The sequence below is a fragment of the Hemitrygon akajei genome, chromosome 3 (assembly GCF_048418815.1).
Source record: "Hemitrygon akajei chromosome 3, sHemAka1.3, whole genome shotgun sequence".
Lineage (NCBI taxonomy): Eukaryota > Metazoa > Chordata > Chondrichthyes > Myliobatiformes > Dasyatidae > Hemitrygon > Hemitrygon akajei.
In genome coordinates, this window is record NC_133126.1 from 55830694 (window position 1) to 55857826 (window position 27133).

Below are 27133 nucleotides of genomic sequence, written 5' to 3' on the forward strand. Positions count from 1 at the left end.
AGGAAGCATCTATGGAAATGAATAAACAGGTGGGGGAGGGGAAGGAGGGTAGCTAGAAGGTGAGAGGTGAAGCCAGGTGGGTGGGAAAGGTAAATGGCTGGAGAAAGAGGAATCTGATGGGAGAGGAGAGTAAATCCTGGGAGAAAGGGAAGGAGGGGTACCAGACAGAGCTAGCTGATGAGCAGTTGAGGAGAAGAGGTAAGAGGCCAGAGTGGGGAATAGAAGAAGCGAGAGGGAAGGGAACAAATTACTGCAAGGAGAAATCGATGTTTATGCCATCAGGTTGAAGGCTACCTAGACCATGTATGAGGCGTGGCTCCCCCATCCTGAGAGTGACCTCATTGTGGCAAAAGAGGAGACCTTGGGCCAACGTGTCGGAATGGGAATGGGGATAGGAATTAAAACGGTTGACCATTGTGAAATTCAACTTTTGGTGGATGGAGTGGAGGTGCTCAACAAAGCAGATCCCCCAGTTTCTGTTGCGTCTGACTGATGCAACATCCAGAGCGCCAGACACAATAGAGAACCCCAGCAGATTTCTTTTCCCAAGTACGTCCACTCTGTATCTCCTCGACAGCTTTCAATTCACTGACCCTGACTGCCTCATTTTAACCTTGAATGTCCGGGCCCTATAAATTTCTATCACCCCATCAAGAAGGCCTTAAAGCTCTGCTCCCCCTACTTCCCACCTCTTTATTTCTCCCCTCTTTCCCTATCCCTCTGCACCCCACCACCGCTCTGTGTCCTACCTCCCCCACCCCTTCTTGCTGATGGGAAATTAGTGACATTGGTATTAATATTCAAAGGGAACTGGGTGTCCTTCTACACAGCTGAAAGTTAAAATGCAGGTGCAGCAGGCAATTAGAGGCCAATTAATTTGTTGATTTTTTTTTGCAAGAGGATTTGATATGAGATGTTTTGTTATAATTAGCTAGGGTTAGGTGAGACCACAACTGGAGTATTGTGTACAATTTTTGGTCAGTCTTACTAAAGAATGGGTATACTTGCTCTCAACAAAATACAATATTCTTTAGACTGAGGTGGCGGATCTGTCGAATGAGCAGAGGTTGATTAGGCTCAGCCTGTGATCACTAGACACGAGACAAATGAGAGGTGACCACATTGAAGCATCTTCATTTTGTTTGGAAGAGTTGACAGGGTAGATAGCTAAGGAGTCCTGAATATGGAGGTCTAATACTGGAAGCTGGTTATTTAGGACTGAAATAAGCTGAAATGTCTTTATGCTAGAGGGTCGTTAAAGCTTTGGAGACTTGCTCATTGATTCCATTCAAAGTAGAGATTAATAGTTGTGGATCTTAAAAAAAATAGAGGAGAAATGGGGATAGGGCAGGAAGATGAAATTGACAGAGAAGATCAGCCATGATCTTGTTGCCTGGTAAAATAAGCTTGAGGGTGTGAATGTTTCACTTCTTCATATTTCTTATGTTCTCATCAATGAGCTAAACATTTTATATCTGTGAGGAGAGGAAAAATGCTTTTTTGTTGTTCAAATAGTAGATTACTTTTAAAAATTATTTTTTTAGGAGCTGGAATATCAAAAGTCACAATCTGCACAGCCTGGTGACAAGTTTGCCTCCGTAGTGAGTCAGTTTATTGCCGTTGCAAGTTTTAGCTTCTCTGAAGTGGAGGATCTTCTGTTGGAAGCTAAAGATCTGGTAATAGCATCAACATTTCTATGTATTTTTGTGTTTGAGTTCTTTTTTGAGGGATATCCCTTCTCTGATGGGCGTGAGTGCATGTTCTTCTCTGGCTGTCTTTCCATGTACTTTTCAGCACAGATTTCTATGTGTGAGTGAACATCCTGTTCCTGCTCTGCATTGGCACGACTACAGGTGAATATTCAGTGTTTCCCAACCGATTGTTGGCTGTTTTCCATGCAGGATATCTGAGATCAAAGTGCAGAAGTCACATACTCTCTTATCCTACAGTGCCATGTTAAGTTCCAGCATGGATTACACTACACTGCCATTTTTGTTGTCAGATTTTAGTCAGCTATTTGTTAGCATAGTCAGTACCAATAAAATGATTTTCCATTTCTTGCTTCTGTACTAAGGTAATTAAAACTGCTTTTCCTAGATGGTCTACATAGGAAAAAAGAAATAATATTTTATGTCAAAATCTAGGCAATTCAGTAAAAGAACTATTCAATGTAAAAGGAATGGTAATGCTTGAAAATTACCCTTTATCATTTGAATTCTGCCTTTTTTGTCCTTATTGTTAAATTATATTTTGTTAGAAATTTGGTTGAATTTAACTGACTTTTATGTAACTTGTCTAGCAGCGACCAAAGAGAAATTAGCCCAGTAATGAATATTTTTGATTACCTAGTGTTTTTGAAATTTCTGTGGTCATACATCCATTATTAAAATGATTAACTACTTGCCTGGTTCCAATGGTTAATAAAATGAATATGTTTACTTCAACCCATAAAAATAATGTACAGATGGAACTAATAGTGAAACGCTATGATAAGAAGTAAAGAGCTACATCAAAGGAACTTAGCAAATGAAATTTTTAACCAATAAAATATTTACAACAGTTTTATGATTTAAAATAAATTGTTGGGCACTGCAGACTACTCTCTGTACAATGTTTTATTGGGTTCTCACTAAGTTGAACATCAGAAGAGTACTAGGAACAGTGAGTGACACTGAAATTCAAAACAGAAAATAACTCACCCCACTCAGTTTATACTTTAATTAATATCCAAGTCCTTTGTTTGCATTTGTGTTTATTGCTGTATATTTGCTGAATATCACAACTAAAAATGACATATGTGTGAGTTATTTTTATTGGATAGTGAGTCAGAGTAGTTGCAGTCCCAGCTACTCTCAAATGATGCTGTTGTATCATAATTTAGATGATGGGTTATGATGAGGTATTTCCTTGAAAGTATAGGGGTCAGTGAAACCTTGGTTAATTGAACCTGCATCAGAGTAGGACTGAGGAAACATAACATTGACAGGAACGATAAAATCCCAGCAAAAGTTACCAAATTATGTGAGAAAGGGAAATGTATGCTATTGCAAAAATCTTAAATTTGGTGCCTTGCAAACTTTTCAGTTTGTGCAATTGAGGTTATTTACCGTAGATATCTTTAGAATTGAAAACCTCAAGGGCAGTTTCTACCCTGCTCTTATAAGACTATTGAACAGTTCCCTAGTTTATGATGTACTCTTGATCTTGCAATTTAGCCCGTTATGATCCTGCACTTTACTGCTTACCTGCACTGGGACTTTTTCTGTACTGTTACACTTTATTCTGCATTCTTTTGTTGTTTTTACTTTGCTATACCTCAACACACTGTGCAATAATTTGATCTGTATGAACAGTGTGCAAGATGAGTTTTTCATTGTATCTCAGTACATGTGACAATAATATTCCAATTCAAAAAGTATATTCTAGCTTGGCATTCTGTACTAGCACGAATGTTTCAGATTGTAGCTTGAATATCTGAAAGTGAACTCTGAGAAATAAATTATTATAGTTTTGTCATAATTTTCCCATGTGTGATTGGAAATAAAAGTTAACAGTCTATTTTGAACATTTTTATCTGCTGGGATATGTTTTTTGAATAAATGCTTTTGTTATTTGTATATTTACCTGTAACCCAATTTATGTGTTTCTTTTTCCACAAATCAGTTTAATAAAGCTCTAAAGCATTTTGGAGAAGAAACTGGCAAAATGCAGCCTGATGAATTCTTTGGCATTTTTGATCAGTTCCTCCAAGCTTTTGCAGAGGCCAAACAGGAAAATGAGAACATGAGGAGGAAAAAGGAGGAGGAGGAACGACGAGCTAAAATGGAAGCACAGGTCAGAGAGTATGAATTTTAAAATATGTAGAAAACCAAATGTGCATGCTATCATACATAATGAAATGTTAACAGGTTTCATGGAAATTAATATTTGAAAGGTTGATTATGTAAAGTTCCATGTAGAAACCTTTTTGAAACTGAATTGATCTGGATATTTTCTCAGGGCTAGCCTATATTCTTCATTCTATGCCATTGGATTGCAGTAATGACATTAACACAGTAGACATCAATCTTCTATAAAATAGTGCATTCGGAAACAAAAAAGGTTTGGATGTAATGGATACTTAAATCTGAATGTAGCTTTGTTGATATTTACTCTGAAGGATCTCAGCCTGAAACGTTGGCTGTTTATTCATTTCCATAGATGCTGGCTGGCCTGCTGAGTTCCTCCAGCATTTTGTGTGTGTCTTGCTCTGGATTTGCAGCATCTGCAGAATCTCTTGCATTTATGTTGTGTTGTTGCCTAATTTTTATTTTGTTAGTTTGCACATGTTACATTTATAAATTTATTGTTTTCAAATTGGAATAAGTTTTGATAGCTATAAACATGGGTTTATTGTGAGAGGAATACTAGGAACATGAAAAAGTAATTGGGTGTATGATCAAAGTATATTAGTTATTGGAGTTATTTATCAACTTTCCTGTCAAACATTCATAATATTCTTGTATTCCCCGAGTTTTATCTTTTGCTAGATTTCCATCACCAGACACGTTTATAAAACAGTATGTTGGTTCCATTTGTTTTACAATGGCATTTATAATGAATAAATTGCGTAATTTGGATATTGATGATTAGATTTTGGTTCCAAAAGAAGCTCGTTTTGTTCTACACCTTCCAGTGCAAATTAATTAAGGCATGACGTTCTTTTGCCCCTCTGCTTTTCCCTTTAGTGATTGTCGAGGCAAAGTGATGCTTCCGGTAGTATTTTGTGTAATTAAATTCACTTGGCTGTGAATTCTACAATCTGTGCAATGCATGGAGGATAGTCTGTTTTTTCAGGTTGAATCAGTTGGCAGTTTTCACAAGAAGTTCTCTGTTTTTAAATCCTAGCTTAAAGAACAAAGAGAAAGAGAGCGGAAAGCAAAGAAAGCAAAAGAAGGCAGTGAGGAAGGAGGAGAATTTGATGACCTGGTTTCAGCTCTACGTTCAGGAGAAGTTTTCGATAAAGATTTTAAGCTAAAGCGCAACCGGAAACGTGTCAGCAGCCAAGTGACAGATGGGAGTCGAGAACGACCAGCCATGAAGCTCAACTACTAAGTCATCATCTGTAGTACAGAATTATGGCTGTGCGTCAGCTAACTTATGTGTTACTATCCTGTTGTGATCCTGTTCACCAATTATCCTGCCTACTGGCCCTATTAGTGGCTGCTGCTCTTCACAGCAGGCCCCTTTTCCACTTTGTAGCTGGGTTTTGCATGCACCACTATTAATAAGAACTTTTATGTGGTGCTAAAGCACAGGAAACATTGGAGCATTCCAAGGATTTGCACATCAGATGAGTACAACTAGATGTCCATGATTTTTGTAATAAAAATATATCCTTCCACAATGCCTCACTACGTAAGCATTGCATCGCAACTTCTCCATTCTGTTACCAAATGGATGAAAGATGGTGCTGACACAATAAGGAGATGTGTGGAACTGGTGATTATTTTGATGTGAATCTGACATGAATAAAGCATGCTGGAAAGACAGTGTTGACTTAAATAAGTGAAGTTTAGAAGGAACAGTTTAAGTATGTTTTTCTGAAGACCCTTGAACATCTGTGGCTTTTGACCTGCTTCCAAGGAATTGAGTGATTTCCCTTGATCATTTTTAAAAATGATTCTTATTTTGAAAATGCTTTATTTTAAACATCATTTTCTCAAACTATTTTCATGACTGAAAGTAAGTATGATCATGGAAATGCAAATATAGATGTTATCTTGGTGATATCCAGATCGTTTTTGTTTTTATATAAAACATTCCATAATTAATGTGGATGAAAGGGTTCTCTAAAGGGCAATGACAAATTGAACCTTTATTCTTGCTGCTGGCAGCTCTACAGCAGGACCATAACCAGACACAAAATATAGTTGAAGGGTTTCTATTCAGTTATATTGGTGGAGGAGATTAGGGAAGGGTTGGGGGGGGGGGGGGGGGAGGGCAGGGTCGTGTAGAGTGGTGAATTTTGACTAAAAGAAGAAATAAACTGTGTGTACTTGAAACTTGAATAACAAATGACATTCAATGTCTATCTAATTAACTGGCAATTACAGTCTGAAAATGGTTATTATAAATAGGCTGTGTGAATAATTAAGGACAATCGAAATCTACAGCCTATTTGTATTTGGGCGTATTTGGAAAGTGGTTTCAAACATAATATATATTCAAATACTGTAGCAAATACATCAAATTTTCTAGCCAAATTGTAAAGCATTCATTTGGTAACAACCAATGAGCCTTTCTCCGTAACCAAAGTGCCTGCAAACAGGTTTGTGTTTATGAATAGGGCTCACTCTTACTTTTCTTATTCTGGCTCTGATGTTTTGTTTTAAAATTGTTTGGACACTGTACAGTTTAAACTATTGGCTAGGGGAAGTAAGTGTTCTGATTGGTCCTGTAAAGAGTGAGAACACAATAAAAGCATAGATCTGACTCTGTGTTTGCTTATGTGTGTGTATACGTGTGTGTGTGTGTGTGTATACGTGTGTGTGTGTGTGTGTGTGTGTGTGTGTGTGTGCGCGTGCACATGCAAGTATGTCCCTGTGTCCTTCCTGTCAAACTTTGATGCATCACTTTGCTTTCCTTTCCAGAATGGAAGTGTGAAAGCAGTTCCATTGTGCCACTGTTATAAGAATGTTTTAGACTGGTGCTGGTTCAGGTAGAAGCTTGTTTGTTTCTTGGGTTTATTTAACAAATATTTTCAACAATGCCAAAAATGGTTATAATATTTGTAAACAAGAATGTACACTAAGGATCTCATTTGTTTGGTAATTTAGTGGGATGTCATTTAATACAAATGTGAGCAGTCACAATTGCCATGTACCTTTATGACTTGTGAAATCCTTAACGGTAAAATGCAATAAAGTAGTTGAACCATTGTTTTCTCCACTGTGTCAAAAATACTAATTTGTTAAACTGTAGCTACCACTCCATCTCACAAACCTTCAGTGCTGATGCATTATGACCCTGACTATTAATATTCCCAGCAATGCTTTTAAGTGTGATTATAGTCTGTATTCATTATCGTGGTTGTGGATTAATAAGAAACTGACCATTTTTAACACTTCTCTTAAATGGAGACTAGAATTTTCAGTACAAGTAAGAGGTCACGTTAACACAGCTTTGTTTTATTTGAAAGCATTCTTTATTAGGTTGAATCAGGAACTTGTCATGCCACACTGGTAGTTTAATGTTGATAGGCAGCCCTGATCATTAATTGAATTATGAGTTGTTTTAGAATTATTTGGAAACTTGTATTAAAATCCTACTTGCATATTTTCATATATTGAAGACTTACATAAAATTTGGAGTAAGTTTTAGTAATTAATTTTGATTAATGGAATGTGACGTGTGATAGAAGTAAATCTTGACTACTTAATTCTAAACAATGTCCTACCTGTGTTCTGTAGATATGTTCATGTTACATAAAAGAGAGACAAAATTTAACTACATTCAATTCAGTAATCAGGAAACATAACAATCTGCTAGAAGAACTGAGTAGGTCACGCAGCATCTCTGCCCAACCTGCTGAGTTCCTCCAGCAGATTGTTTATAGTTCCAGGCTCCAGTGTGTGCATTCTCGTGTGTCTCCATCTAAGTTACGCAGTTTGTCTAATGGACCAGTGAGTCCTTGGAATGTGGTGTTCCCTGGTGTAATTGGAGCTGTCTTCCTGTCTGCCTTCAAAAGGAAGCTAAACCAGTTCTTGATGGGGGCACAAATTATATTATTTATAAAGTAATGAAAGTATATGAGTTTAAAATACATTAACTCATTCACACTACCTCACTACTTTATTCTCCTTTTGCACTACTTTTTGTATGTGTATATGTGTGTGTATATATGTATATAATATATATACATACATACACGTACACATACACCATAGATTTATTGTAATTTTGTTTTTATGTATTGTAATGTACTGCTGCCGCAATTCCTATTTCACTACACATGCCTGATTCTGTTTTTTTTGATTTCTGAAGTATATTACAACATCTCTTGAATTGGCTTTGCTTGCTGTGAGACTACATGGTAAATGGTTTTCTGCTATAGCATTGCAGCTTAAAATAAAGCATTGGCTGGTATTTCAGTAAGAACTGTGTGGCTATTAAAATAGTATTGTAAACAAGTATTTACTTAATTTTGAGATGTGTATCAATATCTAATCAATTCTGAAATGTTAGTTTTTAGTTCTATGCCATTAGTGGAATAAAGCTCTTCCATTTTCAAGATCCAATATGAAATGAGCTTGGAAAATGTCATCCCAGCTAGTTGTAGCCAAATCTAGATGCACAGTTTTTTATTTTATAGATATTATGCTAGTACTAAATAAATTGAGCAGTTATCCACTGCAAGGCTCATCTTGTAAAATCACTCATTTAATTGAATTAACTTTATGTACATCTTACATCAACTAGGATCTTACTGAGACCAGTCTTTCTGCAGAAAGAAGGCATTGAGATTGTTGAGATGAAGTGACCGTACTACCAATCAGCACACACATTCTTAAACATCAGTCCTAAAGGTTTGTAGGCTCAAATGATAACTTTCTACCGGTAACTTGAGAACATTTGTGTATTTATGTCTCAAAATTTTGGCTCTGGTTAGAATCAGTCTAATAAATGGAATTTGTGAATGAACTATCAATTGTTTATTCCTTTGAAAATGTATAAAGAAAATCTAAGTACAGTTTCAATTCAGATATCGTGATTTTAGGAACTTATTTAAACAGACTTTGGCTGTTTTTAACATTGATATTGCATTTTGACCCTAGGTCTTCAAAACAAAAGCTGGTATACAAACATGTGAGGTAAAACATTCATTATTTTGACAATGAACTTAACTCAGGTTGCATCTATTTGGGTTGAAATGTCTGAAACTAGAGGACATGAATGTGGGAGAGAGTAATTTCAAAGGAGATGTGAGAGGCAGTTTTTTTTTAGAGTGGTGGTTACCTGGAATGCGCTGCCTCGGGTGGTGATAGAAGCAGATACGTTAGGGACTTTTAAATAGTCACATGAATTTCAGGAAAATGGAAGCATATGGACACTGTGTAGGCAGAATAAATTAGTTTAGTTGGCCATTTGATTACTAATTGAATTGGTTCAGCACAACACTGTAGAGAAGAGCCTGTTCCTGTGTTGTACTGGTTTAAGTTCTATGTTTTATTCCTGCCTTCTGTATGCTTCTCAGGATGTGGCAAGAAGTGAAACTAAGTCAATTTTGTTTTTTAAATGCATAATTCATTTTTGTGTGCAATTCAATACAATTCTAGAATCAATCTGTCTCTTGATCCCTTTACCTTTCGGTTCAATTTAAGAGTGCATCTTCGTAAGTTAACAGGGCTATAAATTGGTATTTCTAGTTAGGCAACAGTCAGGAATTTGCTTTTTAGTGATCTTTGTGTTTCATTGGTTAGAATGCAATAATCTCCTGCCTTAAATGTTGGATTCAGATGACAGTGGCTATATAAACAAGCAGTTTACTTCCTCCTCTGATCTTTTTTTTACAGACCAAAGGCATCTTTAAGTCTACTTGAAACAAATGGAATGAATTAACCTAGTTTCAGTAAGAGGTTTATTGTAAATGAACTTCTGATGGTTTTACCTAGCAGTGTTTGAGCTGATTGCTAGTTTTGATTTTGTAACAGAATTGACTTAAACATTGAAATCAACATGATCTCTTGCACTAATACACAAGAAAATACAAATAACTACAAGTAACAGAGCTATGTGTGTACTCATTGTGCTCATTGGATTAAGAAGCTGCTGTTGAACTGTAGGGCACAACTGCTGGTAGTTTTTAATCAGTCTCCATACAAATTGATCTTCTACTTTTAATCCTGAAGTGGTAATTGATAATCCCATTGCTAAATTACACAATTCAAGAGGCAAAACTTTCTTGAAGTGCTATTTGAGCCCAACATTTAGTAGCATCTTCAGAATCAAAAGAAATGCTGGAAAATCTGAGTTTGCCAATTATGCTAAAACCTAAAACTTCAATTAATGTGTCAGTCTGTAATGTGATAATAATCTTTTTTATTTATACTGGGTATCTTTGAATTTTGTAGTCCATCTGAATGGATTAGCCATTCAGTTTTTAAATTATTACTTAGCTTTAACCATGTACCTTTTATTTTTTTACTGGATTTACATTTGAAAATGAAACAAGTTGAAGAGCAAGAACAAAATGTTTAGAAAATGTTCAGCAAAATTTAAATTTGTAACAGGTGGTATAGAATACTATAAAGTTGTCTGGAGATTTATTTTTCCTTCTCAAAGGTAAATGCAAGCAAGCTTCATCCACTGAGGTTAGGTGACACTACGACCAGAGGTCAGGGGTTAAAGATGAAAGGTACATGGCTGGTAGTACAGAATAGGAAGGACAGAAAGTAGAGAGAAATTATGAATGGGAAAAGTGGTTTATCCAAGAAATGGGTGAAAGTAACCACTATTCCTTTGTGATTTAGCTAAAGATGCACCCAGATGAAATTTGATGCAGGGAACTGTTAAGTTGTAAAGATTTGGGACAAGAAGGAGGCGAGGCAAAATAATCTTAAATGGTTCAACATCAAAGGAGTTCAGGACAATACATCACTGGACAGGCTCTTTGGCCAATGATGATCTTGATGCCAGTTTGTATTTAACACCCTCCTGTGTATTATCTGTATCCCTACATTCCCTGCATATTCCTATGTAGATTTAAAAAAAATCTAAACTTCACCAAACTGTCTGCTATCGCTAGTAACCTATTTCAGGTACCTACCACTCTCTACACAAAAAAAACTTTCCCTCCCCCACCCCCAAACTTAAAAACATGTCTACTGGTGTTTGACATTTCTACCCTGGGGAAATGACTCTGACTGTCTACCCTATCTCAGCCTCTCCTAATTTTAGAAGCTTCCATCATTGTTCCTCCTCAGCTGCTGATTCTCTAGGGAGAACAACCGAGTTTGTCCAATCTTTCTTTTAGTTCATACTCTCTAATCCAGACAGCATTTGGATAAATCTCTTCTGCAGCCCTTGCGCAGTTCCCGCATGCTTCCAATGGGGTGATCAATACTCTAAGTGTGGGCTGAGTGAAAATGTATGTAGCTACAACAGTGGTTCCCTACTCTTATACTCAGCACCATTACTAATGAAGGCAAGCATGCCGTATGCCTTTTTTAAACACTTTATCTATCTACATAGCCGCTTTCAGGAACCGTGGACCTAGAACCCAAAACTCATTTGTACCTTAATGCTATTAAGAAATCTACCTTTAACAGTATACTTTCTCCTTTCATTTGACCTCACAAAGTGCAATACATCACATTTCCCTGAATTAACCTCTGACAGCTCTCTGTCCATATCTGTAAATGAAGTATACCCCACTATATTACGAGATAGTCCTTTGCACCATCCATAGCCCCCAGCAATATCACTTGCTTCTTTCAATATTCTGGGATATATGTAATCAGACCTGGGGACTTACACACCCTAATGCTTCTCAGAAGTCCCAGCACAACCTTCTCCTAATCTCAAAATATCCCAGCACAGTAGCATGCCCACTCTGTTTTCAATATACTCCAACTCCTTCTCCTTGGTAAATACTTACACAAAGTACTCATTTAAGACTTCGATCACTTGCTCATACTCCAAGCTCCAGTTCCTTCCACTCTTCTTGAGAGGATCTACCCTCTCCTTAAATATCCTACTTTTCTTAATGCCTTGGGATAATCCTTGATAACTTGTGGTACCTTTTGGCCTTCCTAATCACCTGCTTGAGCACTGGCCTGCAATCTTTACATTCCTCAAGGGGCCCAATACGATTTTAGCTTATGTATGTTTCTTTATTTTACCTGACTAAATTCTGGACCTCTCAGGTCCTTCAGTTTCCCTTCCCTTACTATCCTCATTCTCGCCCCCTACTGGAACAATCCAACCCTTAACTCGGAACTTTAACAACTCCCACGTGTTTGACATGGCTTTCTCCAACAGCAGCTGCTCCCAATCAATACCCCTGGGTTCCTATTTTATCCTATTGTAATTTATCCTTCCCCAATTTAGTACCTTACCAAAGATCTAATTTTATCCATACTCGTAGCTATCTTAAAACATAATGAGCTGTGGTCAATATTTCTAAAATGTTCATCCACTATTAGATCAGTCACCTGGCTTGGCTTTAACTAGCTTTAGTAATTTTTCCAGTTGTACTCTCCGCACACTGTTTCAAGAACCCCTCCATTTCAAGAAGGTTGAGATTCATGTACACTGTTTTGGAAGTGACAGGACAAGTCGATGCAGATGTCGAGACCAGTGCTTTATAAATAGAGACATATGGTTTAAAAGCAAAAACATTATAAAGAACATCACTGGTTAAAATGTTGAACACAACACTTCAGGAAGGATGTTAAGACCTTGGAAAGGATGCAGTCAACTTGCCATAATGATACCAGAAAGAATGGCTTCCGTTAATGAAGCAAAGATAGTCCTGCTTAGTACTAAGATGAAGGTGCAACTTTTTGAGATTTTCAAAATTGATAAAGCAAATAAAGATAACTGTTTCCACTCAGGAGTGAATCAGTAACTAATAGTCAAAAGAACTAGTGAGAACATCAGATTTTGTGGCACAGTACCTGTCATAATCTAGACTGCACTGCATGAGAGTGTATGAGGGAATTGCAAAATACGTAAATTCCTAATGTTTGAGGAAAGAATGAGAGAATGGGATTAATTGGAGAACTTTTAAACATACGTACAGGAACGATGGGCTGAATTCGTTCCTTTATTCTGTATAATTTTGATTTTGCATCAGTTTATTATAGAAGATCCTTTAAGAAGTTACATTTCTACGTGTTAGTCTGGGGCTCCAAATAATTGGTGATGTGCCACATCATTTCAGCAATGACAAGCGCTTTCTTTGCTCAATACAGGCCATCTCTCCTTGTAGTCTCCTCCCCCACCTCTGTTGTATATCCTCATCTGCAGGAAACAATTCCTGTTTTTTTTCTTTCAGTTACAAACCAGCCCATGCAGCTGCTCTCAATATGTCTTCTGGGATTGTTGGCAGTCGAACACATGTTTCGGGCAATCTTTTATCTCGATGGGATGAGTGCTTTCACTCATTCTTTCAAGCATGGATAAAGTGATTGTTATTTTTTTCCCCAAAGAAATTTAAATAAGTCAGTTCAGAAGGGACATTATACTAAGAAAAAAAGGAAGCCTGCTGGCCTAGGGTCACATAATGCCGCTTTGGGTCAGAGATGCAGGGTGGGGGGAGAGGGGGTGGGGATGTTTAGCTCCAGGATTTGAAAAAACAGAATAAGGGAAATCACTGTTCAGATTCAATGGAAAATGAATTGTACATACTAGTCTGTTTCATAAGAAAATTAAGTTTTAAATATATTTATAAATTGTTTTGTAAGGATGCAACATTAGTTGGTAAATTAATTTCAAGCAATGGTACAATGATGCCACCATACGGCCTGGCTGGGAATTGCAGGTTCAAGCTGCAAGGGGGGAAATTTTTGTTTTTTCTCCCTATAAATGTATTTTAATATGTAATTTTTGTAAAATAGTTTCCAAGAATAGAAAGGTAACATCATAGTTTTTTAACATCATAGTTGCAAAAGATTGGAAGTAGTTAAGGGGGAAAGTATCACCTCTGGAGGCAGAGGGTGGTTGACATATCAACAGAAAGGGGATATGGGCAATATAAAGAGTTGAGGAGGGGTGAGTTAGGAGCTGGTGAATGAGAGGTCAATCCAAGAGATGAGGGGTTAATAGGCAGATGGAGCCAAGTGGAGAAGGGAGGGGTAGAGAAAGTGAGAGGCTGGGAGGTGATAGTGGAGACAACCAAGGGCTGCAAATTCTGGAATCCGATAACATGGTGACAAGTGAAGCCTGAAGGTGGAGCATGGTGGGCGAATAGAAAGTGTTGTTGTTATTATTGGCATGTTTTTTCCCTCACAGTATTTATTCTAATTCCTAAACTTGTATAATTTCCTATATTAATATTCATAATTAAATTATATGGAACAGAAACACTGACATTCTGTTCCTAATTATTTTCTCTAATATGAGAACCAGAAAAAAACAAGGATGCCTCTTGTGACGCTCACTGTACACTCCTGCCAGAAAAGGAAATAGAAAACTGATATTTTGTTAAACTCCGATGTAATCTGAGATGACCTTCTTCACAGTATATACTGCCAATCCTCCAATTTACTAATCATGCCATTGTCACCAAATATGGTTAATTTAGATGACAAACACCACCAATCCCTGTGGCACACGAGTGGTCACAGGCCTCCAATCTGACAACGTGGGGAATTGGTAGTGTCCTTGATGACCACGTGTTCAGGAAGTGGAGCAGCTCTTCAAAAACTGTCTGCAGCCAAAGACCATATCATGTTTAGTGAGGTGGTCACACCACAAGCAGTGGCTGCATTGATAGAAAAGCACTGGCTGACCACCAGGAGACACAGGATGATAGTGCATCCCCTCCCCTTGGTCATCCGCTCACAAACACATTTACCAGTTTGGATACTGAGAGAAAAACTACAATGGCTAAGTTTGTGACACCCTGGTCAGCTCTGCTGCACATCTGGGGAGGTTTGTTTTTGTTTCTGTGGCCACGAATGCCACTTAAATGGTGTTTTGCCTTCCTGGTGCCAAGGTCTTTGTTCTGAAAGGGGAGAGTGGAACAGCATTTGACATGATGTATACCAACATGGATGAAGTCCTGCAATATGAATTTAAGAATAGCATATTAAAGAGCAGGACCTCAAAGGCTAGTGTCTGGATTGTTGGATTGTTTCCTGTGCTAAGTACTCCTGAGAAAAGAATAGGATAGATCAGATGAATGTATGCTAAAGGGACAGTTTTTTTTTCAATAATTGGATAGGTTTCTGGGGTAGATAGGCCATACACAAGCAGGGCAGGGCAGTCTGCAGCTGAACCGGAAAAGGTTCAACATCCTTGTAGGGAGCTTTCCCCTTTTAGAATGCTTGAGCTGTTGGGAGGGTTTCAACAAATTTTGCATGAAGATGGGACACAATAAATGTACAAGCAGGGTAAGAGGTTCATTCAAATATGTAAGAAAATCAAGGTTAGTATTGTAGGTAGAGCATACATAAGCATAAGACACAGGAGGATAGGGAGACCAATTTGCATCAGCAGGAGACAGAAACTGATATGTAAACAAATTGCAGGGAGGTTCCAGAGAAATAGGATTTGCAGTAGTAGGGGATTTCAACTTACAACTTGCATAGTATTAACTGGAATTGCCTAATATAAAAGGATTAGACAGGGTGGAATTTTTAAAGTGCACCCAAGAGAACTGCTTGTGCCAACATACAGGTAGTCAGTCTAGGTCTTGGCTAGTGCTAGACTGAATGCATGTGGCTAAATGTCAGTGGGTTTTAGGGGATAGTCATCATAATCCAGGAAGTTTCAAAGTAATTTTGAAAAAAATGACAGTTCAGAAATTAAGTGTTTTGAACTGGGAGGTGATTGATCTTAATCTCAGGACCTAGCAAATGAAGTCTGGGAACTGCTACTTGCCAGTAAACACACATTCAGAAAGTGTGAATCTTTTGAAAGCAAAATACTGAGAGTTCAAGGCCAATGTGTTCTTGTAAGTATTAAGGATTACAGCATAAGACCATAAGACATAGGCAGAATTAGGCCATCTGGCCCATTGAGTCTGCTCCACCATTCAATCATGGCTGATCCTTTTTTTTAATATTGCCTCCTGAACCTGTTCCCAGCCTTCTCCCTGTAACCTTTGATGCCATGTCCAATCAAGAACCTATCAATCTCTGTCTTAAATACACCCAACGACCTGGCCTCCACAGCTGCATGTATTATGTCCTGGAATATTGGAGGTTTGATAAAGGGAACATGTACAGCACACTTAAAATGAGGAAGGCCCTTCAGAGAGTGTAGAGGTACTTTTAAAGATACATTAGAGGTCAAAGAGGAGCCACAAAATATCACTGAAAGGATTAAAGAAAATCCCAAGGTATTTTGTGAATTAGTATGAATAACAGAGGACAAGTGGGCAAGATCTGAAATTAATACTTTTTATCTGTATTCACTAAGAAGGGAAAACATGGTACTTTGAGATTTTAATTGGGAAGGCGATGTTTTAGAGCATGCGAAGATTAAAAATGTGACGTATTAGAAGGCATAAAATAGATAAATTCCCAGGGCCTGATGAGATGCATCCCAGGCTGCTATGGGAGGTAGGGGAAGAGGTTGTTGGAGCCTTGGTGGCAATATTTACATCTTCACTGACTACATGTGAAGTTCCAGAGGACTAGCAAATAGCGTACTTAATTCAAAACAGCACCAGGGATAGGCCAGTCAGAATTCAACATTATAGGGAAATTAGTGGAAAAAAATTGGAGGGACATGATTAATCTATCCCTAAAATGGCATGGATCGATCAGCAATAGTCATCACAAATTTTTTAAAGTCAGAGATTCTAAATTATTCATTAAATTCCAGGTTTTTGAAGAGGTTACTATTTATATTGAAGACTTCAGTGTGGATGTGGTTTATAGATGTACGGCCTTTTAGTTCCCATGTGGAAGGCTGGTCCAAAAGATGACAGCCCATGGGATCCAAAATTGCCTTGATAATGAGTGGCAGAGAGTGATGGTAGCAGAGGAGAGTTGACTTAATGACTAGAAACCTGTGACCTGTGACCCCATGCCACTGGATCCTTACTGTTCGATGTGATTGGCAGCAGGCATGAAAATCAGTGGTTTTGATATGGAAGAGGATAGTCTTAGGCTATGGAATGATCTTGATCAGCAGGTAAAATGGTAAGAACAACTATTTAATCTTGATGCACTTTGGAGTGTCTTGAAAGAGTAGGACATGTAGCATGTCGGTAAGTCCTTAGGGTTGTTTTGGAAGACTGAAAATGAATAATTTATTGTGCTTTATGCAATTGTTAAGTTTTAAATAATTGTAAAGTTTTAAATAATTGCAAAATGATAAATTTTTGACCTCTGCAATTAATAATTTTGAATGTTCTTTGGTGCTAAAAGACCAGCAATATTTGTGGGTCGGTCACAAAGATTTCAATAGTTGCACTCTTGAAACTTTGGTATGTGGTCCTTGTAGCTGTTTGTAATTCTTCTTAGTAAATAAAGCTCACAAAACGAATATTATTTCAAAAATATCTACAAAGCAACCATTTTATTTCTGACTTCCATTTAAGACAATTGAAGTGGTTGTATTTTAATCGTGCTCAAATGGTCACAAATAATTTAATGTAGATTGTCTGTACATAAAATATATCAACTAAAATGTATATTTTTGTAATGACACAGTATACTGGCAATACTGCTACTGACATTAAATATTTCTTGAATTAATCTAAATTATAGACCAGAGTATATTGATAAATACATTGTTCAGTAGTTTGACACCAGATGATAAATTAAACTGCCATCTGTTTAGGCAAAAACTCTTGCATCATTCCCTTAGAAAATAAAGTATTAAAAATAGACAAAATACAGAATTTACAAAATAAGCTCCACAAACATTAACAAATTCTCAATGTTACACATTATTATACTAGACACCAAATGGCTTCATTGCACCATTTCATCCCAAAGGACTATCAAAGAAAGAAATTGATGGCAGCAATCTTTTGACATTTAAGGCTTTATAACAGACAAGAACTTCTGGACCAAATAAACTGCAAAGTATTGGCTTAAAATATATTGTGTGTGTGTGTGTGTGTGTGTGTGTGTATATATATATATTTTTTTTTTAAATTAATTTTAATTAGAATTATTTTAATATGTACCATAAAACAGTGAAAAACAATCAGATTCATATCCCAGACATTGAAATTCAGTGATTATTTGTGATTTGGCTTTTCTAACAATTGCAAATAGGCAAAAAGCAATTCATAAAGTATATGTATTTTTAATTTCAATATTTGTTATTTTTATATTGAGTTTCATCTATAGTTTTGGCACATTATTGATGACTGTAGAGGAGCACTTATTAATCTTACAGAATGCTGGTACTAATTGAATACTTGGTTATTATCTTTTTGGTGTTAACAGTTGTTTAGAAAAGTTTCATGCAATTGAGCTAAAGTCAACTTGGTCTTATGGAAAGAAAATCATGTTTGAATAACTTGGAGTTGTAGATGATAATAACAAGCAGATCAATAGGAGAAAGCTTAAAGATGGATTTGGATTTCTGCAAAGTAATTAAAAGCATTCCACATAAAAAGCTGGTGTACAAAAACTGTCTTGGGTTAATATTTCAGGACCAAATGACAACTGTTTATAAAATAAAAGAAAGTTGAAAGAAATGGGTGTTTCTTAAACAGGAAAGATATAACTGTTGAGTGCCCCAAGAAATGGTCCTTAAGCCTCAATTTGTACCCTCAACCTTCAAAGCCCTATACAACTTGTATTATTGATTTTAGGAGGCACCAAAATATCTAATTTTGAGGGGATTGAGGAGAATATTTGGATCCTACAACAGCAGAATGTTTGAATAAATGGACTAAAACTTAGGAAGTGGACTTTTATGGAGGAAAGTGAGTGTATTTTGCTTAGAACAATTCAAAAGCAGATTTGTCTAATGTAGAGTCTGCAAATGAGTGAAACGGAGATTTACACGTTATGCATGAAAAATAATGTTAGCATGCAGGTACAGAAGGTAATTAAGAATACAAATGATGCATTAGTCTTCATTTTTATGCAGCTGGAATTTAAAAATGTTCCAATTGTATAGGGTGTTGCTGAGATTGGACCTGCAGTACTATGTACAATTTAGGTCCCCTTATTAAAGGACTGTACCACCAAAATAATCTGGAAGTAGTTCATTACGGCTAATTCCTAGGATAAGAGGATATATCCAACAAAAAAAACTTTTAAAACAGATTATATTTCTTGGAACTTGAAATTAAGTATGATCTTGTACATTTCAATAAGATCCTAAAATGGCACAGCAAGGTAGATGGTGAAAAGTTACTTCTAGTGGGAGACTCAAACAAGAGGGTAATCATTTAAAACAAGAATGCACAGGAATTTCTTACCACAGTGTAGCGAATTTCTGGAATTCTTTTCCAGAGCTGTGGATAGAGAGGAGGTAGATGAATTTTTGAAAAATCAAGTAATTGAGGACTGTGTGGAACAGGCATAGAAAACGATTGAGGGTTGGGGCAGATTGACCAGTCACAAATGGCAGGCTTCAAAGGGCACGTGGCCTTTTCCTGTTTCACTGTGTTCTTGCCATCCATCTAATGGGATTACACTTCCACTATTAGTGATTACACCCCGTAATACTACTCTGATATTTATAGTTAAAAATTACAAATACATTATTGTGGTGATGGTTGGGCAAAGAACCGAGAAATGATTTGCAGTATGTAATTTCTATATCTATCAAGCCAGTTATCACCAGGAACTCCACAACCATTTCCTCCCAGTGGCTCCTTGAATTGCAGCATGGATTCTACCCTGGTCGAGGTACTAGATGTCAACTGTAAAAGGAACACAGGGAGCAGCAGCATCAAGGACTGAAACAATAGTACAGAAAACAATTAATAACCTTTTATTGCATGTGGATTTAGATGATTTGCTCCAATCAGTCAGCTGGGGTATCACGTACATTCTAGTCGTGCCCAAGGATACGGCGTACAGCAAAGGTTCATCATATTGACTTCTAGGATGGAGAGTTTGTCATAATACTGGGTCTTAACTCCTGAGCAGTTAAGAGGAGACATGGCCTTACTGAAAAGTGTAGAATTCATTTGGAGCTTGGCAGGGTAAATGCAGGGATGTTTTCCCTGGCTGATGTGACTTGAGCTAGATGTCAGAGATTCTAAGGGTGTGAGATTCTGAATGCTGTGAAAAATTATCTTCAGATTACTCCCAAGATGCTAAGAAGTCTTTGTTGCCGAGTATATTCAAGATACTGATTTTTAAATATTATGAGTTGAGGAATATGGGTTAAAGTGATACTGATATACAAGAAGGTTGTGTGATTTTTGTTGAGTGGCTGACTTATAGTTTTGAACATAGCCATTTTTGACCCAAATAAACTCACCTTCTCAAACATGACTACCTGCAGAAATTCAACTTTCTTTGGTACATAAAGACATACAAACTGTGAATTTAACCCATCCACACCAGACATTTCAGTGCAGATTAGTGTCAAGCAAAGATTTTTATAAAATCAAGATGAAATTATTTTTTTTCAAGATTCATTAAAACAATGAAGAAACTCCATAGTTACAAGTGTCAGGTGATTTATACTTCATATAGGTGGAAACACCCTATTTAAGTTGCAATAAAGAGCTAGCCGGTGTATTCTGCTTTCAATTTTAATCAAATCAAACTTGATGTCCTTATTCTGTTAGCAAACAACTACAGCAGTCTTGATGAAGTGGTACAAAATTTCTGGAAGTGCAGGAGCAGAGCCATTGTACATCAGGATCCTAAGGAATTTGTTCCCAGTAACAAAACGCACCTCAGCAGCATCATGGAGTCCCTCAAGATTACAAGGCTGCTACATCCACCAACCCTTTGTTCAATCTTACTCAAAGCTGCAGCTCTCGATGGATTATTCCATCGCAGGCATTGAGTTGCAACAACAATAGTCAAATGTAGGAACTGAGCTCCAAGTCATCATTTACTGAACTGTGTGAGAAACTGAGCATTGTACTCAACATCTACAAAACATAATCCTTTACCAACCTTCTGTCGCATCACATGCTATAATTTGGGAGCCATCTCTCATTGAATAAGACACTGACGAAACTTACCATTATCTTCAGTGTGTCATCAAAGCTTTTGAGTGACTGTAGAAAATGGCTTTTGAGGATTGACTTCCAATTCAAGCTGCTGAGCTGGGAAATCCATCCAGATTGACTAGATACTATAAAGCTATCTCCATAAAATCCTCTTAATTCCCCATAACATCAGCACCTTTATCCTGACAAATACCCCGAGCATTGAGAGCCCAGTTATAGTCAGGTGTTGACAATGTAGCAGACTGGGTAGCCAGGCATAACTTAAAGCATTTATAAACCAACATTAATTAAAAATAGAACAAATTTTCCATCTATGAACACTGATGAAACATAGATTAAGTTTCTTTAAAATAAGATGAGATTTAAATACATTTGAGATATTCATAAACAAGACTAATTCATGGATAACTCTGAACATCCTCTACATAGCACCATCCAGTGACAGAGAAGCAGTTTCAGCGACAGGTTACTATCGATACAATGCTCCTCAGACAGGATGAAGAGGTCAATACTCCCCTATGCCATTAGGCTTTACAATTCTACCGCCAGGACTTAAGAACTTTTTAAAAGCTATTATTAATGCTTTATGAGATAGTGATTTAGATGCATATCATATTTTTTACTGAGTTAAGTATTGAATGTAATTAGTTTTGCTACAACAAGTGTATGGGACATTGGAAAAAAGTTGAATTTCCCCATGGGGATGAATAAAGTATCTATCTATCTATCTATCTATCTATCTATCTATCTATCTAAATAATTTACTTAACTGCTTTCTCCAAAGATATTTTGTGAGATGCAGTAACTGTCAATTGAATTTAAGTAGCAGGTGACTGATCATTAGAACAAGAATATCTCTGCTTGACAGGCTTGCATTCCTCTTCATCAAAACAAATCTTGTGAAAATTGATAATAAGGAACAGGCCAGAAACCGATAAAGCAATCAAAAGGGCAGCAATTGCATAAATCAATTGTCGTTTGTGTTTTTATGTTATTTAAAAAGGTTGTTTGGAGGGAAAACTGAACAAAATTCATTACCTGTATAAAGGAGCAGGTTCCTTCAAGTGACCAACCAGGTGAGTTGTATTCAGAATCAGTTAAAATGATTAATGTGAACTGAAATTATAATAGTTAAGACTTAAACCATATAATTTTAACTTGATACGGTATTTCCATCATAAATTCAATTTGTTTCTAATTTTATTTAGTATTTATTTGGCTATAGCAAACTTTTAGAAAGATCTCTTGGTTGTGCTTCAAGTCTTTATCAACTTTGGCATGTTCAGATTGAATGATTATAGGGGAGAACTACCAGAAACAACCTATACAGACACTCTACATCTCGCTCTAACAGCAAGATGGAGTGTATGATTCAAGGATGCTCTTAAAGCTTCCCAGATAAAGTGCTATATTCCTACCTCAGAACTACTTAAAACAGAGGAGCATTCCAGATGGCATTGAGAGCCTCAGGTCCATATCTTGGAAGTGCACAGTAGTTCACTGTAAACAATAGGAAAAATACCACCACTGAAACTACTCATTCCCCCACCCCCTCCACTGCATCCCATCAGGCAGAGTCTCATAATGGCCCAATCAACCACCTCAGAAATCAAAGACATGGTTGGAAGCAAGTCAACCTTAACCTCTGACTTGCTTAAGACACTGGATGAGTTTTTAAACTGAACACACAAGCCTAGTAATTTAATTAGTATGTTTTTAATGCACTAATTGTGCAAAAAAAATTCAACTGGAGTAGATTGTGCTAGCCATCATTTTCAGATGAAATTGTGACTTGTGAAATTAGCCCAAGCAATGCTAGTCATGTTCCACCTCAGCATGCATGACCTTTAAGCAATATTGGACATAAATAATATCAACTTTAACATTCTTCGAACTGAAATTCTAGTTCTGACATGGCAAGAATAGTTGTGCTATGACAATTATTATTTTTAAAACACACAAACCAAGTCTCCATTCTCAATTGTTTTGATCATAACATTCAAGATATATTTTGAAGGTTGAAATACTTTTACTATTACATTTCCTTGCTCCATCATTGATGAGAGCCTTTTTTATCTTATGAATTTTATAGCAGCACACTGCCATGCCTGATTATCTCTAAGTGATGTGGTTCTACTTGAGATGTTGCCCTCTGAACAGGGCAACAGATCATTTGAGGGTTGGCTACACACGTTGTTCTCCCCCCCCAACCTCACCTGAATTTTTCTCCATCTCCATCATAGCGAAAAGGATGCAATGAGAATGGTCCTTTTAAGATCAGAGACCCTGCCTGCACACAGCATCACAATTGTCCTCAACAACTTCCTTCTGGATGTCCCTGTGTGCAAATTGTCGTGCTATTTCAAATGATTTGCTGGTCAATTTGATGATTTCTTGCGGTCTGATTCTGATCAAATTCAGTGTTAAACACAGCTAATTACACCAAAAAATAGACAATATCCAATTTCTAATTGATCAAGTTCATAAAGCATAGTTTCATCTGAAAAGGGAGACCATTTTTACATCATTAGACTGTTGCAACTATGCATGTTCAAGGTAATAAAAACAATGCAAACCAACTGAAAATAATATTTATCCCTGGTTTAGGGAATGGCTTTGTGTTATTTTGGTTCAATTCATGCACTCAACATTTTAGAACATTGTTAAATTTTTCTAAAGTAAGGGCTCAATATTGTATTTTACAGGGATTAAACAGAACATGGTGATTTTCTCTTTGAGATGGTTCCATTTCAAATGAATTACAATCTAAATTACTGTAGATTTTTATATGCTATGCCTGATTCATAAACAAGTTTCACAGTAGAAACTATTTGCTACAATACTGCACTTTCAAGAAACAATGAAGTGTATCTCCATTAAGTGTCATCAGTGTATTGAATGGAATAGTTCCATCCTATTTAAAGGCTGGTGTCTGCAGTCTCTGATTTGGCCATGGTAGGCTCAGGCATTCTGTTGGGTGGTCCATCCCTGCAGAAAAGCACAGCTGGATTTTTACAGGCCCACATCATGACATCTCCATTTGCAGGGCTAGAAGAAGACATCCTGCTACCAGCCCTTTGCCGACTGACATAGCGGTCCCTTATCCTGTCTGCCTGACTCCTAACCTCATGGTCCTGGTTCTGCCTAGACAAGTAGGCCGCTATATTTCTAGTCCTGTAACCATCTTCCCTTTTTCTTCCCAAAAGCATAGAGATGTTGGGGTTCCTGGTAGCATAGATTAAGGGATTGAGGGCACCATTAGCCCAGGCTAGCCAGATAGCTACAGTGTCCATGATGGGGGTGAAATGAAAGTTTCCAGTGGCTGTGATGATTCCCATGACACAATAAGGACCCCAGCAGCAGATGATAAAGACGATCATTATCAGCACTGTGGTGGCTGTCCTCATTTCACTGTAGAAGCGCAGCAGATGGGCATATGTAGTGACCGGACGGACTCGGATCTCTGATAGCCTCACTGTCTTACAGATGTTGTAGTGACAGAAGCACATCAGGGAGAAGGGCAACAGGTAGCAGGTGACAATCAAGGCGATGCTGTACCCAGTACCCATACGGGAGCTGCCCGAGTGGAAGATGTACATGCAGTGGTAGAAGCCCTTCTTATGAATAACCTGCTGTCCTGGGGCTTGTAACAAGAGATACCAGGGGAAAGAGAAAATGAAGGCCGTCAGCCAGACGGCGGCCAAGAGCTGCGCGGCCAGACGCCTGCCCATCTTTTCTTGCGGCTGCCTGACGATCGCGTAGTAGCGGTCGAAGGAGATGAGGGTCATGGTGAGGGTAGAGATGATCCCGAAGCAGGAATTGAAGAAACCGTTGGCCACGCAGAAGCGGTCCCCAAAGATCCAGACACCGTCTTGGCTGAAGAGCATGATGAAGGAGAATGGCACACAGAGCAGGGCAGTGAGCAGGTCGGACAAGGACAGCGACATGATGAAGGCGTTAGTCACAGTCCGCAGCTGCCGGTGTTTGACGATCACCGCAATCACCGCCGCGTTGCCCAGGCTGGACAACAGAAAGATGAGCAAGAGGAGCAGAGCCTTGGAAGCCACGGCCACACCGTGGAGCAGAGACCCGACGTCGGTCTGGCCGCTCGCTCGCTCCGGCTGCGCTGCTCCGCTGTTGTTGCCGAGCGCCGTGCCGTTGCTCAGCACCGCAGTCCCGGTAGGCAGATCCATGGACCCGAATGGCACGTCCACCTAAAGCTCCGCACATCACCGGGGCCGCCACTGCGGCGAGCGGTCCCTGCAGCCGCTTGGTTGGGCCACGGACCTCTCGCCCCCGGTTCCCGCGCTGCCTTACCGACGCCCTTTCAGCTGCCCATTTTCTGTGCAACATCTCCCCGCGGCAGCGCTGTTATCTCGCTCGGAAGCCGGCGGCTACAAGCTCTAGCCTTTCAGCACATATCATTACCAATGCACTCCGTGTCATCCTCCGGTTCCACTCCCGATCCGCCTCAGTAGCCGCACGTGTCCCGCTCCGCCTCCCTTCCGCTCTCCATCTCCAAGCACCGTGACGCGTACCGCCGTTGTCAGGGTATCCAGCGGCTGCACTCTGACTCAGGCAGTGGCACCAAATTCATTTCCTGCAGCTGGAGCCCTTGAAGCAAACAAAACTGCGGAGGCATAAGTCTCTGTGAACTCCTTTTCACAAATGATGGCAAATCTCTGGAAACCACGATCCTGTGGAGACTGGATCATTAGAGCTATTCAAAGAGAAAATCTTTGACACATATAGGGGTTCATATGAAAGGCACAGCCGGACTGAGGGAGGGACCGAGGGAATCTACGCCTATAACTTTGTGTTCCTATGAGATACAACCATTTGTAGTTTGAAAGTCCACGGGCCACACCAAAAAAAAGGTAACAGGATGCAATGCGTTGAGACGAATGGATGTTCATCGACAAGCTGTCAGAAGCTTCCAAATTCCTAGCAAATATCACTTTAAAATATACTCAGTTCTTATAGGCTTGAGGTTGAAGATACCAAGATGATATTTCTGAGATCTAAAATGGAGATCAGTCTTAAAAGTAGGAACAGACCATTCAGGATAGATTTATTAGGATTATATTACAAACACAAAATTTTATACAGTATATAATCAAAAAATTTGAGCAAACTGAATCTTTCCCTTTGCAAAAAGGGCAAGTGCGGACCAGTTTTGATGGACTGGATACAGAGACAAATTTCCATAGCATAACTTGAGACCTTCATAACATAACAAGACACCAAATAGGAAATTTGGAAGAAACCTCTTTACTCAAGGGGTAATGAAACTACAGAACTTGCTACTAGGGATTGTGGTTGAAGTGAAAAGTAAATTTACACACAAGAGCAGTAAGTGCACTAGAAAGGTATAGAGGGTAGGCAGTTAGGTTTAGAAGATGAAAGACAGGAGAAGATTTGAGTGGGGCTTAGACTTCTTATGTAATATAAGCTATTATAAAAATAAACTATCCTGTATGTGACACTGAGCTTTCAAAGCTGAGAGCTGCTTCTGAATACACAGACAAGTATAGCCAAAGATAGTAAACTATCAACTTTGTAAGCTATCTTACCTGAGACAACCATATTTTTGTTTCTGTAGTTTGTGCATGAATTGTATAATCAAGACTAATGACTATCATTTATATAACATATTATCAAACAAAAATGTCCATTGAACCAGTTAAAGACTATTCAAGGAGGTAGATTTTAGAAAGTAACTGAACAGAAGAAATTGGAAAAGAATTCCAGATTTACACTTCTTAAAGCACTTATAACAAAATAATGCAGTATATATTTTCCCTTTATTACTTAAGGATTTATGAAGAGCCAGCTTGGGCTGGGCAGCAAACCTGGAAACATTTTGGTTTATAGGGCTCTGAATAGAGTCATATTGGGAATAAATAGATACCGCCATATTTTATTGCATGGTCTCTGAATAATAGTTGGCCTTCCTTATCTGCGAGGGATTGGTTCCGGGACCCCTCACAGATAGCAAAAAACGTGGATGCTCAAGTCCCTTATTCAACCTGTTTGAATGAGGTGGACCTTAGGACCCAGCGGAACCCCAGACCTTATTTGACCTGTCTCAGTGCGGTGGATATTAGTACCCGGCGGTGGAACTCTGCATCCGCAGTGTTTCTGTTCACAAAAATAATCATGATCATGATTGAAAATAAAGTGGAAATAATAAAGCGATCTGAAAGAGGTGAAATGCCACTAGTCCTTGGAAAAGCGTTAGGCTACAGTCAGTTTACGATCGGATCAATTTTAAAGGATAAAGTGAGAAAGGCCCTGCCTTGATGAAAGCTA

The 27133-nt window shown here is 38.1% G+C and overlaps 2 protein-coding genes across 2 annotated transcripts in view; one reads left to right on the top strand and one right to left on the bottom strand.

Annotated features, from left to right (window-relative positions):
• The window catches only part of daam1a (dishevelled associated activator of morphogenesis 1a), a 170163-nt gene extending 163237 nt beyond the window's left edge, over positions 1-6926 (top strand). Inside the window, exons 26-28 of the mRNA XM_073039945.1 lie at positions 1545-1676; positions 3664-3834; positions 4888-6926. Of these exons, the coding sequence (XP_072896046.1) occupies positions 1545-1676; positions 3664-3834; positions 4888-5094 (510 nt within the window). The 3' untranslated portion in view covers positions 5095-6926. The remainder of the gene's footprint in view (positions 1-1544; positions 1677-3663; positions 3835-4887) is intronic.
• Positions 6927-19694: 12768 nt separating this feature from the next.
• Positions 19695-25317, bottom strand: gpr135 (G protein-coupled receptor 135). The gene has a single exon (XM_073039946.1). The coding sequence runs from the start codon at positions 25012-25014 to the stop codon at positions 23740-23742; it is 1275 nt and encodes a 424-aa protein (XP_072896047.1). The 5' UTR covers positions 25015-25317; the 3' UTR covers positions 19695-23739.
• Positions 25318-27133: the final 1816 nt, after the last annotated feature.